Source organism: Moschus berezovskii, chromosome 16, assembly GCF_049115385.1.
Source record: "Moschus berezovskii isolate FMDL1 chromosome 16, NW_MosBer_1.0, whole genome shotgun sequence".
Taxonomy (NCBI): domain Eukaryota; kingdom Metazoa; phylum Chordata; class Mammalia; order Artiodactyla; family Moschidae; genus Moschus; species Moschus berezovskii.
The window spans coordinates 80,141,883-80,156,265 of NC_142475.1; the positions used below are offsets into that span (position 1 = coordinate 80,141,883).

Consider the following 14,383-nt stretch of genomic DNA (forward strand, 5'->3'; position numbering starts at 1 on the left):
CGGCGCGGAGCCGGCACCTGAAAGCCAGGCCCGGCCGGCGGACCCAGCGCGGCCGGAGAAAGACGCCCGGCTCTGCGCTCAGAAGGAAAACGACCTCTCCCGAAAAGACTGAAGCACTTTTTTCCTCTCCACTGAAAGCCGGGGCACAGCCCATTTTGAACCAGAATAATTTAGTCTGACAACAGATTCCTCCTCTGCTCACAGCTGGCCCGGAGGGAGGAGCTGAAATCTGAACCTCTCGGCTGTGATTGGACCCTTCTCGCGAAAGAGAGGAAAAAAAGGCCTCCCCGCCGCCACCGCGGGCTCAGTCCGCGAGGAGCCCGCGACCTGGCGGCGCCGCGCGCGCACCTGCGGGGCAGAGATGCTGTAGGACCGCGCGCCCCGCGCCCCGCGCCCCGCGCCCCGCGCCGCCGCCAGGATGCCGCGCTCCTTCCTGGTCAAGAAGCATTTCAACGCCTCCAAGAAGCCCAACTACAGCGAGCTGGACACACACACAGGTAAGGAAGGGGGTGCCAGATGTCCGCATCTCAGTCTGTAAATAGGTAACGACAGGGGTGTGCCGCCGCTCGACTTTGATACGAAAGAGCTGGACACCCAGGCTGTTTGCTCCCCAAAGAGCGGTCCTTCCTCAGATCGTTCGGGCTCGGGTTTAATTCAAAACTTCCACACTCTGAGCTGGCGAGGAGAACTTCCCTGGGCTCTTGCGACGTCACGTTCCGCAGCGTGTACATACTTGCATAATGAGGACGTGGAGGCTGGGTGAGGCAGTGCGTGAACGCTGAATTATTGCCTTTTTCATGCAATAAGGCTCCTTTCCTCCAGAAAGCGGCTTGATTTACGCCAATCCTTGTACTTAGCGGCGTGAGCCAAGCAAGCAGCCCACGCGTGAGATGGAAGAGAACTTTTCTATACCTTTAGAAAGTGGGTAGGTTTCCCCCTGCGCTCGCTGGTCGCAGGGCCGGGCAGCCCCCGACACTCGCTCGTGTGCGGGGCGGGTGGTGGTGCGTAAATGAGCCTTAAGCGCAGTGACCGCGAGCAGCAGCGGCGGAAAAGTAATGTCCTCCCAGCGCCTGCCTGCTCCTGAGGAGTCTGTCTCCTTGTTCCCTGCGCGTGCAGCCTGGCTCTTTGCGCTTTCACGGTGCCCTCTGTCTCACGCCCCGCTTGTCTCCTTTCTCCGCAGTGATTATCTCCCCGTGTCTCTACGAGGGCTACCCCGTGCCTGTCATCCCGCAGCCGGAGGTCCTCAGGTCGGGAGCCTACAGCCCCATCGCCGTGTGGACCACCGCCTCTCCCTTCCACGCCCCGCTGCCCGCCGGCCTCTCCCCTCTGTCCGGATACCCCGCATCCTTGGGGCGCGTGAGTCCCCCTCCTCCGTCCGACACCTCATCCAAGGACCACAGCGGCTCCGAGAGCCCCATTAGCGACGAAGAGGAAAGGCTACAGTCCAAGCTTTCAGACCCCCACGCCATCGAAGCTGAAAAGTTTCAGTGCAATTTATGCAATAAAACCTATTCGACCTTCTCAGGTCTGGGCAAACACAAGCAGCTGCACTGTGACGCCCAGTCCAGGAAATCCTTCAGCTGTAAGTACTGTGACAAGGAATACGTGAGCCTGGGCGCCCTCAAGATGCACATTCGGACGCACACCTTACCTTGTGTCTGCAAGATCTGCGGCAAGGCGTTCTCCAGACCCTGGTTACTGCAAGGACACATCAGAACTCACACTGGTAAGAGAAACACATAGTCAGGGTGTCACCGTCCAGCAGAAGGAAGCTCTGGGCTGGCTGTCCCATTTGCCTTAAGTGGTGACATAGTACTTTTGATGATGGATGATCGTTTTTAGCTACTTCCTGACGACTCAAAAAGTCGTCAGAGCACAAAGGGCTCCACTGCTTGCTAACAGCCTCTGCTCCTGAGACTGCAAACAGCATTTAGACTTTGGAAAGTTAGATTCAGGAGGTTTGGTCTCAAAGATCAGTTAGCAAATCAGGAGGGATGTGCTTGGACGTGTGCTCTGTGAAATGTCTCCCAATGATTAGCAAATACAGATGTTGTTCTCCCAATCAACTGATTAGGCAGACAGACCGATGAAGTTTTGGGTTCTTGGGTTTTTGTTAGTTACATTATTGCTGTACTCTCACCCACAGCAAGTTGGATAGTGAGAGCTGAATTTGCTTTCCGTTGTTTGCTTTTGTTTTGTTTTTGCTGCTGAGTTTTCTATTCCTAGCACAAAAATCACCCTGCCAGGAGCGGGGGCACTCACCCAGGCTTAGTCATAATACAGAAGGAGGGAAAAGGGGAACTGTTGGGAAACCTGGGGAGGAGCTGGCCGTTAGCTGCACCTGCCGAAGAAGAGAGCTTGAACAAGCCAAGTCCTAGTACGACAGGAATTATTTCTGCAGGACTAGCTGCAGGAATTATATATTTTGTAATTTTTTAATTTGATTTTTTTTAAATGCAACTTTCACATTTGTCTTAAAGGGCCAGACATTGAAACAAATATCGATTAAGGGGGATTTGAATCAGATTTTGCTCCTTCTCATGCTTTTGGCAAAGTGAAGATTGCTCGTCAGCCTCTTCTGGCTTAGCATTTCCTCTGAAAACACTGACCATCTTTCTTTCTCCCCACCCCGCCCCACCCCCCAGGGGAGAAGCCTTTTTCCTGCTCTCACTGCAGCAGGGCCTTCGCAGACAGGTCCAATCTGAGGGCTCACCTGCAGACGCACTCGGACGTCAAGAAATACCAGTGCAAGAGTTGCTCCAAAACCTTCTCGCGGATGTCCCTCCTGCACAAGCACGAAGAGTCTGGCTGCTGTGCGGCGCACTAGTGACGCAGCCCTTGTTTACTCGGGCAGACGCCTTTCTTGTTCACTTGTCATGCATTTTGCTTGTCACTCCGCCTCTGAGCGACAAGTAAAAGCCCAAAGGCATTTTGTCTTGTGCTGACAAACCCAAATAATATGTATAGACACACACACACACACACACACACACACACACACATATAGCTGCCAGGGCAGGGGATTCCATGTGCATCAGATTAATCCTTTCCATGTGAAGTTTAAAATGACTGTATATTTACTGACCGTTAGATGGAAAGGATAAAAAACAAGAATCTTGCTCTTCTGAGATGAAGCAAAAAGCACATTGCATCTTTCCTTACTAAGAAAGAATGCAAAGATTTACTTTGCTGCCAAAGCATTTCAACTGAAAAGAACAGTGTTGCCTTGTACGGGATTTGTAATAGATTTTCCTATAGGACAAGAATCTGCCAGACACTATCTCAGGTGCCTTATAAAGTATTCCAAGTTCACTTTATTACATGTGTCATGTCTGGTCACCATCCTTGAACTGAAGCCTGCTTTGTTACCTGCCATACTTTAAACTTTGTTTTTGAGGGAAAGAGAGAGAAGGAAAGAGAGAAAAGGAAAGAGAGAAAGAACGAGAAGGAAAAACACAGGAGAATGTATTAAAAGTGTTTTTTTCTTCTTTTTTGGCCAATAAATAGTATGTGCCTTCAGGAGTCGGGAAAGACTATTTTGAACATTCCTGGTGCATGCTCCATGTCGTATGTTTTAAAAGATTTTTAATGATTTTCTAAAATCAACTAAAGATGGGAATAAGTGCAACAAAGGATTTTTAGAAACTCTGTGATGTACTTAAACAACTTTAAATGCATACAACAAATGCAATCCACAACTACACCCCTTCTAGCTGTCTTTTTAGTTAACTGTATAGTTGATGAGTCCATGTAAATTTGTGTTTATTTTTATATGATTGAATGAGTTTTGTATGAAAGTGAAAAGTTGTCTATAGCCAATGCCTATAAACAACCTGAAGACTTGTGAAATTTACATTTCTTTTTTTAAAAAAACAGTTTTCAAGGTTCTTTTTTACAATAAACATTTTTGATTTAAAAATCTATTGTTTGTATGCTCTCAGAGACTTTACTTACTTCATGATTAGTTCAAACAACTATATAAAGAACTGCTTCTTTTGTCAATAAGAGATAAAGTGAATGCTGTTCATTATGAATATCAAGTGTTAGTTTATGTGTTTGATTATAGTAAAGCCAATAATTTATCTTTACTCTTAATGTAATACTGTTACATTCAGGAAAACATCATACTGGGAGTTTATTAGCATGACTCTTTAACAAAAAAATCACACTTTCTGAGTGCTAAGAATATTCTCCTTATTGATAGTCAAGAATATCTTTCAAAATTTTTTCTTTTTGATGACTTGATTGTGTTGGCTTTATGAAATCAAATTATAGTCACTGGTTGTAATTAGTGTCTGCCACCAGAACAGTTTAAGGACTTTAAAAGAAATGTCATTAATGATATATTAGAAGAAAAATAAGAGCATTTGCATGAAAAGATCAGGAAAAAGATTTATTTATAGTAGTAGACTTATTATAAATTACACAGGTTGGAAAATTAAGTCATTCAAAGAAAGCCCCACATCTAGTGGGTTAAGATAATCAGCAGTCTGACAGGTGCATGGCTAAGAAAGAGAAGGTTGGGGTTTCTCTTTATGGTATTTTGAAGAGGCCCCCACTCAAACCCACTGTGACCTAATCCAACAGGGCAAGACTGGCCAACCCACCTACAAGCACACGCTCACCAAACACAGTGGACTGACTCACACATCAGAATCCTAAACAACCGTCACACGCACTGCGACAGTCACCACACTATGTATTTAAACCCAGACTCCAAACCCATGTTGAGCAGAGGTCCCGCCACCATTAATCACTTCTCTCTAGTTTGCTCGGAACTCACAGAAGTATTTTTCCTTCTAATGTCCTTGTGATCCAAACAAAAGCCAGAACCGGTATCTCAAAGACATTAGCAATACCAACATATCCCTAGATGCTCAGACACATCCCAATGTATGTTACATTTAAGTTTTAGCTGACATATAAAAAGGGAGTGTGTTGATCAAAAAACCCCTCAATTTCATATTCTGTTTAATTTTTTCGTATCTCAAGACATATCTCTCAAAAGCAAAATCATTTGAAAAGCAATTTATAAATGTCACAGAGATGGCTGTGTCTTGTCTGGGGCATTCTAAAGTCAAGAAAATACTGCTTTTGTTTGTGTATATGGTGTATAAACGATGCCCAGAAGCTTGCAGGCCAGGTAATGAGTAGAAATATCTCACGAGGACACATGTAAATGAGGCAGGCAGCATCTTTGTGGCTTTCTGGTTGGTCCTCTCAGAACCACATGCCTTGCTTTCCTTTCCTCGTCTGTAGATCTGCAGGCATCTCATTTCCTGGTGTCCAAAACACAAACATTATTTTCTAAGGGGAAAATCTGTTCATCCATTTAATTTCCTAGTGAAGAACCAGTGGTAATATTTTTGCAATATTATATTTTTTTGCAGTACATATAAAATGTGTATTTCTGCTTTGTCCTCACAATTTTCACTGCATTCATGATTTAAATATTCTACTTTCATTAATGTCATGAGTTTGAAGTATAGTACATCAGATATCGAGGTTTTCTATAGGTATAACTCAGTAATTTTTTAGAATTTTCAGTTTTTCTATGAGGTCTTTGCACATCCTATAATACATAAGACCTGGCTTGGATGTCACATACTTTGAATACTTCCCCAAATTTGATCTTTCTGAAAGAGTTATATCATTTACAATGTGGTGCTTATCTCCCTGAAGGGCGGTTCTTGAAACTTTTTCCCTCATAGACAGAGCACCTTAAAATAAACTCACAGCAGCCAGTACATCATCTAGAACACAAATATTAATGCATGTTCGTTGAATGAATAAGTGACTTAAAATAATAGAAATTGGTGAAAATGGCCTGCAGACCTAAAATACATTTAACATATTTCCCTTTATTGCAAAAAGTCTTGATAATTTTTGAGAGATCCTCTAGGCAAATGTGCTGGTGAGTCTCCTAACTTAGTGATGCCAGCCTCCTGCCAACAGGGCAGATGCTTAAAACAGGGGATAAGGGGCAAATGCACCTGGACCAGGTTTGATGGACTTTCTGAGAACCTGAGCTTTGAAAACTATGGTTTTAGTAATCAAGATGTGTTCTAAGGAGCCTACTCAGGATCCATCCTTGTTCCCTATAGTATGAGACAGAGTGGCACAGTAGGAGGAATCCCAGCTTTTATTTCCAGCTTATATGTTTATATCACTGGCTTTATGTCCTGCAACCTAACTCCTCGGCACCCCATTTCCTGAAGTTTAAAGGAGGATAAGACCCGTAGGGTCACAACTGCGGCCCGACAGTCTCAGGCACGGTATCCGCGGTGCTCTCACTCCACACTCAGCCAAACCTGCTCCCTGGTCACGTGTCCCCTCCGGTGGCCACAGTGTCTGTGCAGCTGGTCTTTTACAGCTACAAAGATTAAACTCCGCGTTTGGTAAATAGAGCCAGGGCAGCAGAGGCCATGAGCTGCAGAACTGAAATCCAAACCCAAATTCTCCGGCTTTCCAGACCTGCTTCTTCCGCTGCCCTTGGGAGGAAGGGCTCCTGGAGCACCTGGGTCATAGGCACCCGCATTGCAGGCACATGGCAGTCAGAGGCCTCTGGAAGCCCAAGAGGACAGGCTGCTAGATCACACAGTGCAGGGCTGAGCTCAGGAACCATCGTAACTCGGGGATTACACAATCACGTCCAACAATCTCAGAGGCATTTCCCAACTCGGCTGGAGAAGCCCTGTTGGCCCCACTTCCTGCAGGGCCGCCTGGCAGGGCCCGCTCCCCACAGCTCCCCTGCGCCCTCCTGGGGCCACGAGCCATTTCCTCCCTCCACCCCCACCCCGGCAAGCTGGAAGGCAGCTGGTCTCCATCCTCGGCCGTTAACACTTCATCTTCTGAAGGCCACTACGGCTCCCTCCCACACCCACACTCCTCACCCGGCTTTTATCTCCAGAGACAACAAGGCTTCCAAGGCAAACATCCTTTCTTTCACCACTAAAATGTGGACACTCCAGGGTAATGAGGCAATTATAATTGTGAAAAGTCGAAGGCTTCCCTGGCTGACATCCACTTCCAAGGAGTTGCTCCTAGTTTAGATACAGGAATCATTCTGAGCAAAACTCACTTAAGAATGAGTGTCCTGTCATCACGGGGAGCAAGGATTCTCGGGTGAGATGGCTTTTCTCTCCTTATCTTCCCACCGGGGGCAGATAGAGAGCAGAAAGACTCCCTTCACCTGAGACAGACACACACGGAGGGGAAAATCCTCTCGTTTCATTTGCTTTGGTAGCAGTACATGTCCACAACCACAGGGCCTGAGCTCTGGGCTAAGTGAGGGCCAGCCCCTCAGGCCTCCAGGAAGTAATCATTACCCTGTGGACCGCGTGCACGGAAAAAGCAGCGAGCCTGGCAGGCCTTCCGCCCTGGCCCCCAGCCAGACCCCAGACAATGAGCGATCAGCAGAGGAAACGGCCCCGCATCCCTGGCCTGGGACCCCAGAGAGGCTGGCGGGATATTTATAGCCGTGAGTGGGAAAGCTGCTGCCAGCAGGAGCCGGTGCGCTGGTACAGTCTGCACTCGCTCACTGAGGTGGGCTCCTCTGCTTGTGATCCACTCGGCCAGTTGTTTGGGAGATGATCTGTGAGTTATCACTAACTGGTTTTCTTAGACAACTTTGGGGGACAGTCAGGATGGGGAGAAGGATGGATGACCTTCTCCTGGGGTTTGTTCTAGGCTGGAACTTGCCCCCACCCTTCCCAGGGAAGGACTTCTGCTTCTATAGAATCAGCAGGTAGCAAGAGCTGGTTCTAGAAAGTGGGAAGAAAGACTCAGGCAAAGTGAAATAGCAAGACATTCTTCTAACAAAGACAATGAATGAGCATCATATTTCTCCTGAGTTCCAGCTTCTGCCTGTAGACGCTCAGATGAGCAGAGTCGGAGCTCTCCTGTGACGCATGAGTTTTTTATTCAGACTTGGCAGAAAGAACAGTGAAAGAGGCTAACATCCCCACAGCCCCCACCTTTCAGATCTCCGTGAGCTGTGGTCATCCTGGGGTCTGGGGTGGGGTAGGGCCTGGGAGTCTACATTTCTAGCTGCCTCCCAGGTGTTAAGCTGACCCTTGAACATCACCCCAGGGTGCCAGGCTGTGACCACACTCAGCTCCCAGCACCACCCACTCCCCAGGCAAGCTGAGAGTGGTAAAGACAGGACCACACAGATGTCCAGTGAAGCAGCTCCTCTCCTCTGGGCCACCTGATGCAAAGCGTCAACTCATTGGAAAAGACCTTGATGCTGGGGAAAATAGAGGGCAGGACGAGAAAGGGGTAACAGAGGATGAGATGGTTGATTGCCATCACCGACTCAATGGACTTGAGTTTGAGCAAACTTCGGGAGATAGTGAAGGACATGCTGGCATGCTGCAGTCCATGGGTTGCAAAGAGTCAGACACGACTTAATGACTGAACAGTAAAACACATCAGCTGCTTCCACTCCCACTCCAAAACTGGGCCTTGCTCTCTGCAGAGAAGCTTAAATGTGATTTCAGCCCAAAGGGTGAAAAGCACCCACACTGGCAAGGCTGATGGGGCGGGTCCAGCCTGGACGGCTCCCCTGGCCCTCAGGTGGGCTCCTAGCTGAGTACCATGGGACTTCTCTAGGAATGCTCACAGCCAGCTTGGGGAGCAACTGCACAGGCTTCTCCTCCCCAATTACATGGTATCTTTTACAGACATTTGACATTCTGACAAGTGGAAATTAGTTGATGTATTTTTTCTCTAGTTCCTAGGTTACTTTTACTATGCTGCTTTAATTATCTATTCAGTTCAGTTCAGTCACTCAGTCATGTCCAACTCTTTGCGACCCCATGAATCACAGCACGCCAGGCCTCCCTGTCCATCACCAACTCCCGGAGTTCACTCAAACTCATGTCCATAGAGTTGGTGATGCCATCCAGCCATCTCATTCTCTGTCGTCCCCTTCTCCTCCCGCCCCCAATCCTTCCCAGCATCAGAGTCTTTTCCAGTGAGTCAACTCATCACATGAGGTGGCCAAAGTTTTGGAGTTTCAGCTTTAGCATAAGTCCTTCCGATGAACACCCAGGATTGATCTCCTTTAGAATGGACTGGCTGGATCTCCTTGCAGTCCAAGGGACTCTCAAGAGTCTTCTCCAGCACCACAGTTCAAAAGCATCAATTCTTTGGCGATCAGCTTTCTTCATAGTCCAACTCTCACATCCATACATGACCATAGCCTTGACTAGACGGACCTTGGTTGGCAAAGTAATGTCTCTGCTTTTTAATATACTATATAGGTTGGTCATAACTTTCCTTCCAAGGAGTAAGCGTCTTTTAATTTCATGGCTGCAATCAGAATCCACAGTGATTTTGAAGCCCAAAAAAATAAAGTCTGACACTATTTCCACTGTTTCCCCATCTATTTCCCATGAAGTGATGGGACCATATTATCTATTAATTATCTATTACTTACTAATATTTACATAAAATTTCAAATGGGCACTCTTAGGAGAAAATGATTTTTTCTGAACTGATGACAAGTAATTCTTTTCTCTGTTAAATGGTTCTTTTTTCCCCGTAATAGCCAAACTCATCCAAAATACAATAAAAGGATGCCAGACAATTACACTGAGGATCATTTTACTCCCGAAGTCTATCATTGAATAAGGACTATATAATAACAATCAGTTGATCTTTGAACAACACAGGGTTGAATTGCAAGGGTTCATTTATAAATGGATTGTTTTCACTACACACTGTGGCACCTCACAGTCCATAACTGGTTGAATCCACAGACACTGGGGTCACCTGTAAAGTTATACACAGATTTTCATCTGTGGGCAGTTTGGCACCCCTCACCCCTCCCTACCTGTGTTGTTCAAGGGTCAGCTGTGTGTATAATGAAGGATTCCTTATTTCTTTTTTTTAAAAACTTTGAAGAGATTTTTTTCTTAAATCACATATAAAGAACACGGAACCAGAATGGCTTTAGACATTTCAATAATACTGGACATTTGAAGATAAAGGAACAGTGATTTCAAAATCAAAAGAAAACTATCTCCAATCTAGAATTTTACACCCAGCCAAACAATCACAAATGAAGGAGTGATGAAGAGCATCTTCCATATGCAAGGGCTCAAAACATTATTCCTTAACCCTTTCACAGGAAGCAGTAATCTTTTGTACCTATTTCTTACATTAAGTACCATTTGAAGGATAAATTTCACATTGTTGACCATATACAGATCACTTTGTGTTCTCTTATTTTATGGAGTACATTAATTTTAAAACCATGTTTGTCAAAACAAAATAGAATACAGATCACCACGTCTCAATCCTATAAGTCTAAAGGAAGTAAAGGAGTGAATTATAGTGGGGCAAATTCAGCAGAAATTACCTGAAGGTAAGAACCAATGTCAGATTTGGGGAATGACACAGAGAAGAAAATGGTTACCCACTCCAGTATTCTTGCCTCAGGAATTCCATAGATAGAGGAGCTTAGCGGGCTATAGTATGTGGAGTTGCACACAACCGTATGACTTACACACACACACATGCACACAATACAAAATGCCATGAAGAATCACGAAGTGCTGCACTGGCCTAGGGTGGGCATCTTTGTCAGGGTGGCCATTGACCAGGTCCAGTTAGTCCCGTCTTGCTTAACTCAAGCTCTGGGTGGTCACTGGGAGGTCTAGCTGCCACCCCTGACAGGGGGATAGATGTTGTGGTCTGACCCAGGTGGAGGCAGTGTGGGCACATGGGTGTCTGTGAGCCTGTGGAGCTTTGAGGTCCTGCTCTTCTCCTGGCTGTGCTTCAGGGCTTGCTCATCAGCTCTGGTCATCACTGCAAGTTATATGTGCTATAGATAAAAGCAATCTTCCGAGTCCAGGCCCAAAATGCACACCTGGTCCCCTCTGAAGCACACTGACCACAGTCCCCCTTCCTGTCTCCTGTGGAAAAAGAGGATGATGGTTGGACCTGCAGCAGCCCTGGGGGGACCAGAGGCCCTTCCAACCTCCATGTGTCCTGAAGACAGACACATAGACAGATGAGAGGCCCAGTGAAGTATCTCCAGTGTCAGGGGTAAGATGGATGGAGAAGAAGGGGTCCCAGGGCCATGGAGAGCACTGCTGCTTAGTGGCTGTTTAGTGGCTCTCAGATTTGAAAGAGCATTAGAATCATGGGAAGATCCCCTGGAGGAGTAAATGGCAACCCACTCCAGTATTCTTGCCTGCAAAATCCCATGAACAGAAGAGCCTGGCAGGCTACAGTCCATGGGGTCACCAAGAGTCAGATACGATTTAGCGACTAAGCACAGAATCAGCATAAGATTGGTGGAAACACACATTGTCCCCCGAATTCAGAATTAGAAGGTTGGCAGGGGACCGAAGGTCCTGCATGTCTCCCAAGCTCCCAAATAAGGCTGGTACAGCTGGGCAGGGTCTCAGGAGGGGAGGGGCATAGAGGCTGAGCCCCTGCAGTTCTTGATGGGATGAGAGTTAGGACTTGTGCACAAGTTTAGGATCATTCTCTTGCTCACTCCCATTCATTGCATCCCACTGCTTGTTGAGCAATCCTGGTCCTAGGCTATCGATGGAAGGAACGGTTAGAGCAGACCATCTCCCAGTGAAAGAATGGAAAAGGAAACAGCACACACTTGTTCTGAATGATTCCAAATTCTTTACAAATTTCTTTATAGCACAGCAGCTTTCAGAAAGTTTGAAATTCAGCCGAAAATTACATTATAACATATATATTATATTTAAGTATATTATATATACTTATATAATATATAATATATATATTATTATAATATATTATTATCTACAATATATTATAGATAATAATTATATATATATAATATACAATCCTGGGTGTTCATTGGAAGGACTGATGCTAAAGCTGAAACTCCAATAATTTCGTCACCTCATGCGATGAGTTGACTCACTGGAAAAGAGTCTGATGCTGGGAGGGATTGGGGGTGGGAGGAGACAGGGATGACAGAGAATGAGATGGCTGGATGGCATCACCAACTCTATGGACATGAGTTTGAGTGAACGCCGGGAGTTGGTGATGGACAGGGAGGCCTGGCATACTGTGATTCATGGGGTCACAAAGAGTTGGACACGACTGAGCGACTGAACTGAATATATAATAATATATATATTATTATTATATATTATTATCTATAATATATTAGATATAATATATTATATTATTATATTATATATATTATTATTATTACATATAATATATATTTTAATATATATTGTATTAGTTATAACATATAAGACCAGGAGCTGACTGTGGCTCAGATCATGAACTCCTTACTGCCAAATTCAGACTTAAATTGAAGAAAGTAGGGAAAACCACTAGACCATTCAGATATGACCTAAATCAAATCCCTTATGATTATACAGTGGAAGTAAGAAATAGATTTAAGTGACTAGATCTGATAGATAGAGTGCCTGATGAACTCTGGACGGAGGTCTGTGACATTGTACAGGAGACAAGGACCAAGACCATCCCCATGGAAAAGAAATGCAAAAAAGCAAAATGGCTGTCTGAGGAGGCCTTACAAATAGCTGTGAAAAGAAGAGAAGTGAAAAGCAAAGGAGAAAAGGAAAGATATAAGCATCTGAATATAGAGTTCCAAAGAATAGCAAGGAGAGATAAGAAAGCCTTCCTCAGCGATCAGTGCAAAGAAATAGAGGAAAACAACAGAATAGGAAAAACAAGAGATCTTTTCAAGAAAATTAGAGATATCAAGGGAACATTTCATGCAAAGATAGGCTCTATAAAGGACAGAAATGGTATGGACCTAACAGAAGCAGAAGATATTAAGAAGAGGTGGCAAGAATACAAAGAAGAACTGTACAAAAAAGATCTTCACGACGAAGATAATCACGATGGCGAGATCACTCACCTGGAGCCAGATATCTTGGAATGTGAAGTCAAGTGGGCCTTAGAGAGCATCACTATGAACAAAGCTAGTGGAGGTGATGGAATTCCAATTGAGCTATTTCAAATTCTGAAAGATGATGCTGTGAAAGTGCTGCACTCAATAGGCCAGCAAATTTGGAAAACTCAGCAGTGGCCACAGGACTGGAAAAGGTCAGTCTTCATTCCAATCCCAAAGAAAGGCAATGCCAAAGAATGCTCAAACTACCGCACAATTGCACTCATCTCACACGCAAGTAAAGTCATGCTCAAAATTCTCCAAGCCAGGCTTCAGCAATATGTGAACCGTGAACTCCCAGATGTTCAAGCAGGTTTTAGAAAAGGCAGAGGCACCAGAGATCAAATTGCCAACATCTGCTGGATCATGGAGAAAGCAAGAGAGTTCCAGAAGAACATCTATTTCTGCTTCATTGACTATGCCAAAGCCTTTGACTGTGTGGATCACAATAAACTGTGGAACATTCTGAAAGAGATGGGAATACCAGACCACCTGACCTGCCTCTTGAGTAATCTGTATGCAGGTCAGGAAGTAACAGTTAGAACTGGACATGGAACAACAGACTGGTTCCAAATAGGAAAAGGAGTACAACAAGGTTGTATATTGTCACCCTGCTTATTTAACTTATATGCAGAGTACATCATGAGGAATGCTGGGCTGGAAGAAGCACAAGCTCGAATCAAGATTGCTGGGAGAAATATCAATAACCTCAGATATGCAGATGAAACCACCGTTATGGCAGAGAGTGAAGAGGAACTCAAAAGCCTCTTGATGAAAGTGAAAGAGGAGAGTGAAAAGGTTGGCTTGAAGCTCAACATTCAGAAAACTAAGATCATGGTATCTGGTCCCATCACTTCATGGGAAATAGATGGGAAAACAGTGGAAACAGTGTCAGACTTAATTTTTGGGGGCTCCAAAATCACTGCAGATGCTGATTGCAGCCAGGAAATTAAGACGCTTGCTCCTTGGAAGGAAAGTTATGACCAACCTAGATAGCATATTAAAAAGCAGAGACATTCCTTTGCCAACAAAGGTCCATCTAGTCAAGGCTATGGTTTTTCCAGTGGTCATGTATGGATGTGAGAGTTGGACTGTGAAGAAAGCTGATCACCGAAGAATTGATGCTTTTGAACTGTGGTGCTGGAGAAGACTCTTGAGAGTCCCTTGGACTGCAAGGAGATCCAACCAGTTCATTCTAAAGGAGATCCAACCAGTCCATTCTAAAGGAGATCAGTCCTGGGTGTTCTTTGGAAGGACTGATGCTAAATCTGAACCTCCAATACTTTGGCCACCTCATGCGACGAGTTGACTCACTGGAAAAGAGTCTGATGCTAAGAAGAATTGGGGGCGGGAGGAGACGGGGATGACAGAGAATGAGATGGCTAGATGGCATCACCGACTCGATGGACATGAGTTTGAGTGAACTCTGGGAGTTGGTGATGGACAGGGAGG

At 45.3% G+C, this 14,383-nt stretch overlaps 1 protein-coding gene across 1 annotated transcript; it reads left to right on the forward strand.

The window, feature by feature from the left end:
* The first annotated feature begins 317 nt into the window (after positions 1–317).
* SNAI2 (snail family transcriptional repressor 2) lies at positions 318–3,897 on the forward strand. Its single transcript, XM_055432531.2, has 3 exons — positions 318–497; positions 1,181–1,726; positions 2,646–3,897. Exons 1-3 carry the CDS (start codon positions 419–421, stop codon positions 2,825–2,827), a joined length of 807 nt encoding a protein of 268 aa, XP_055288506.1. The 5' UTR covers positions 318–418; the 3' UTR covers positions 2,828–3,897.
* Positions 3,898–14,383: the final 10,486 nt, after the last annotated feature.

Coding starts and splice junctions, on each gene's coding strand:
- SNAI2 (XM_055432531.2), top strand. CDS start 419: ATGCCGCGCTCCTTCCTGGTCAAGAAGCATTTCAACGCCTCCAAGAAG. Junction 498..1,180: donor CGAGCTGGACACACACACAG/GTAAGGAAGGGG, acceptor CTTTCTCCGCAG/TGATTATCTCCCCGTGTCTC. Junction 1,727..2,645: donor ACACATCAGAACTCACACTG/GTAAGAGAAACA, acceptor CCCACCCCCCAG/GGGAGAAGCCTTTTTCCTGC.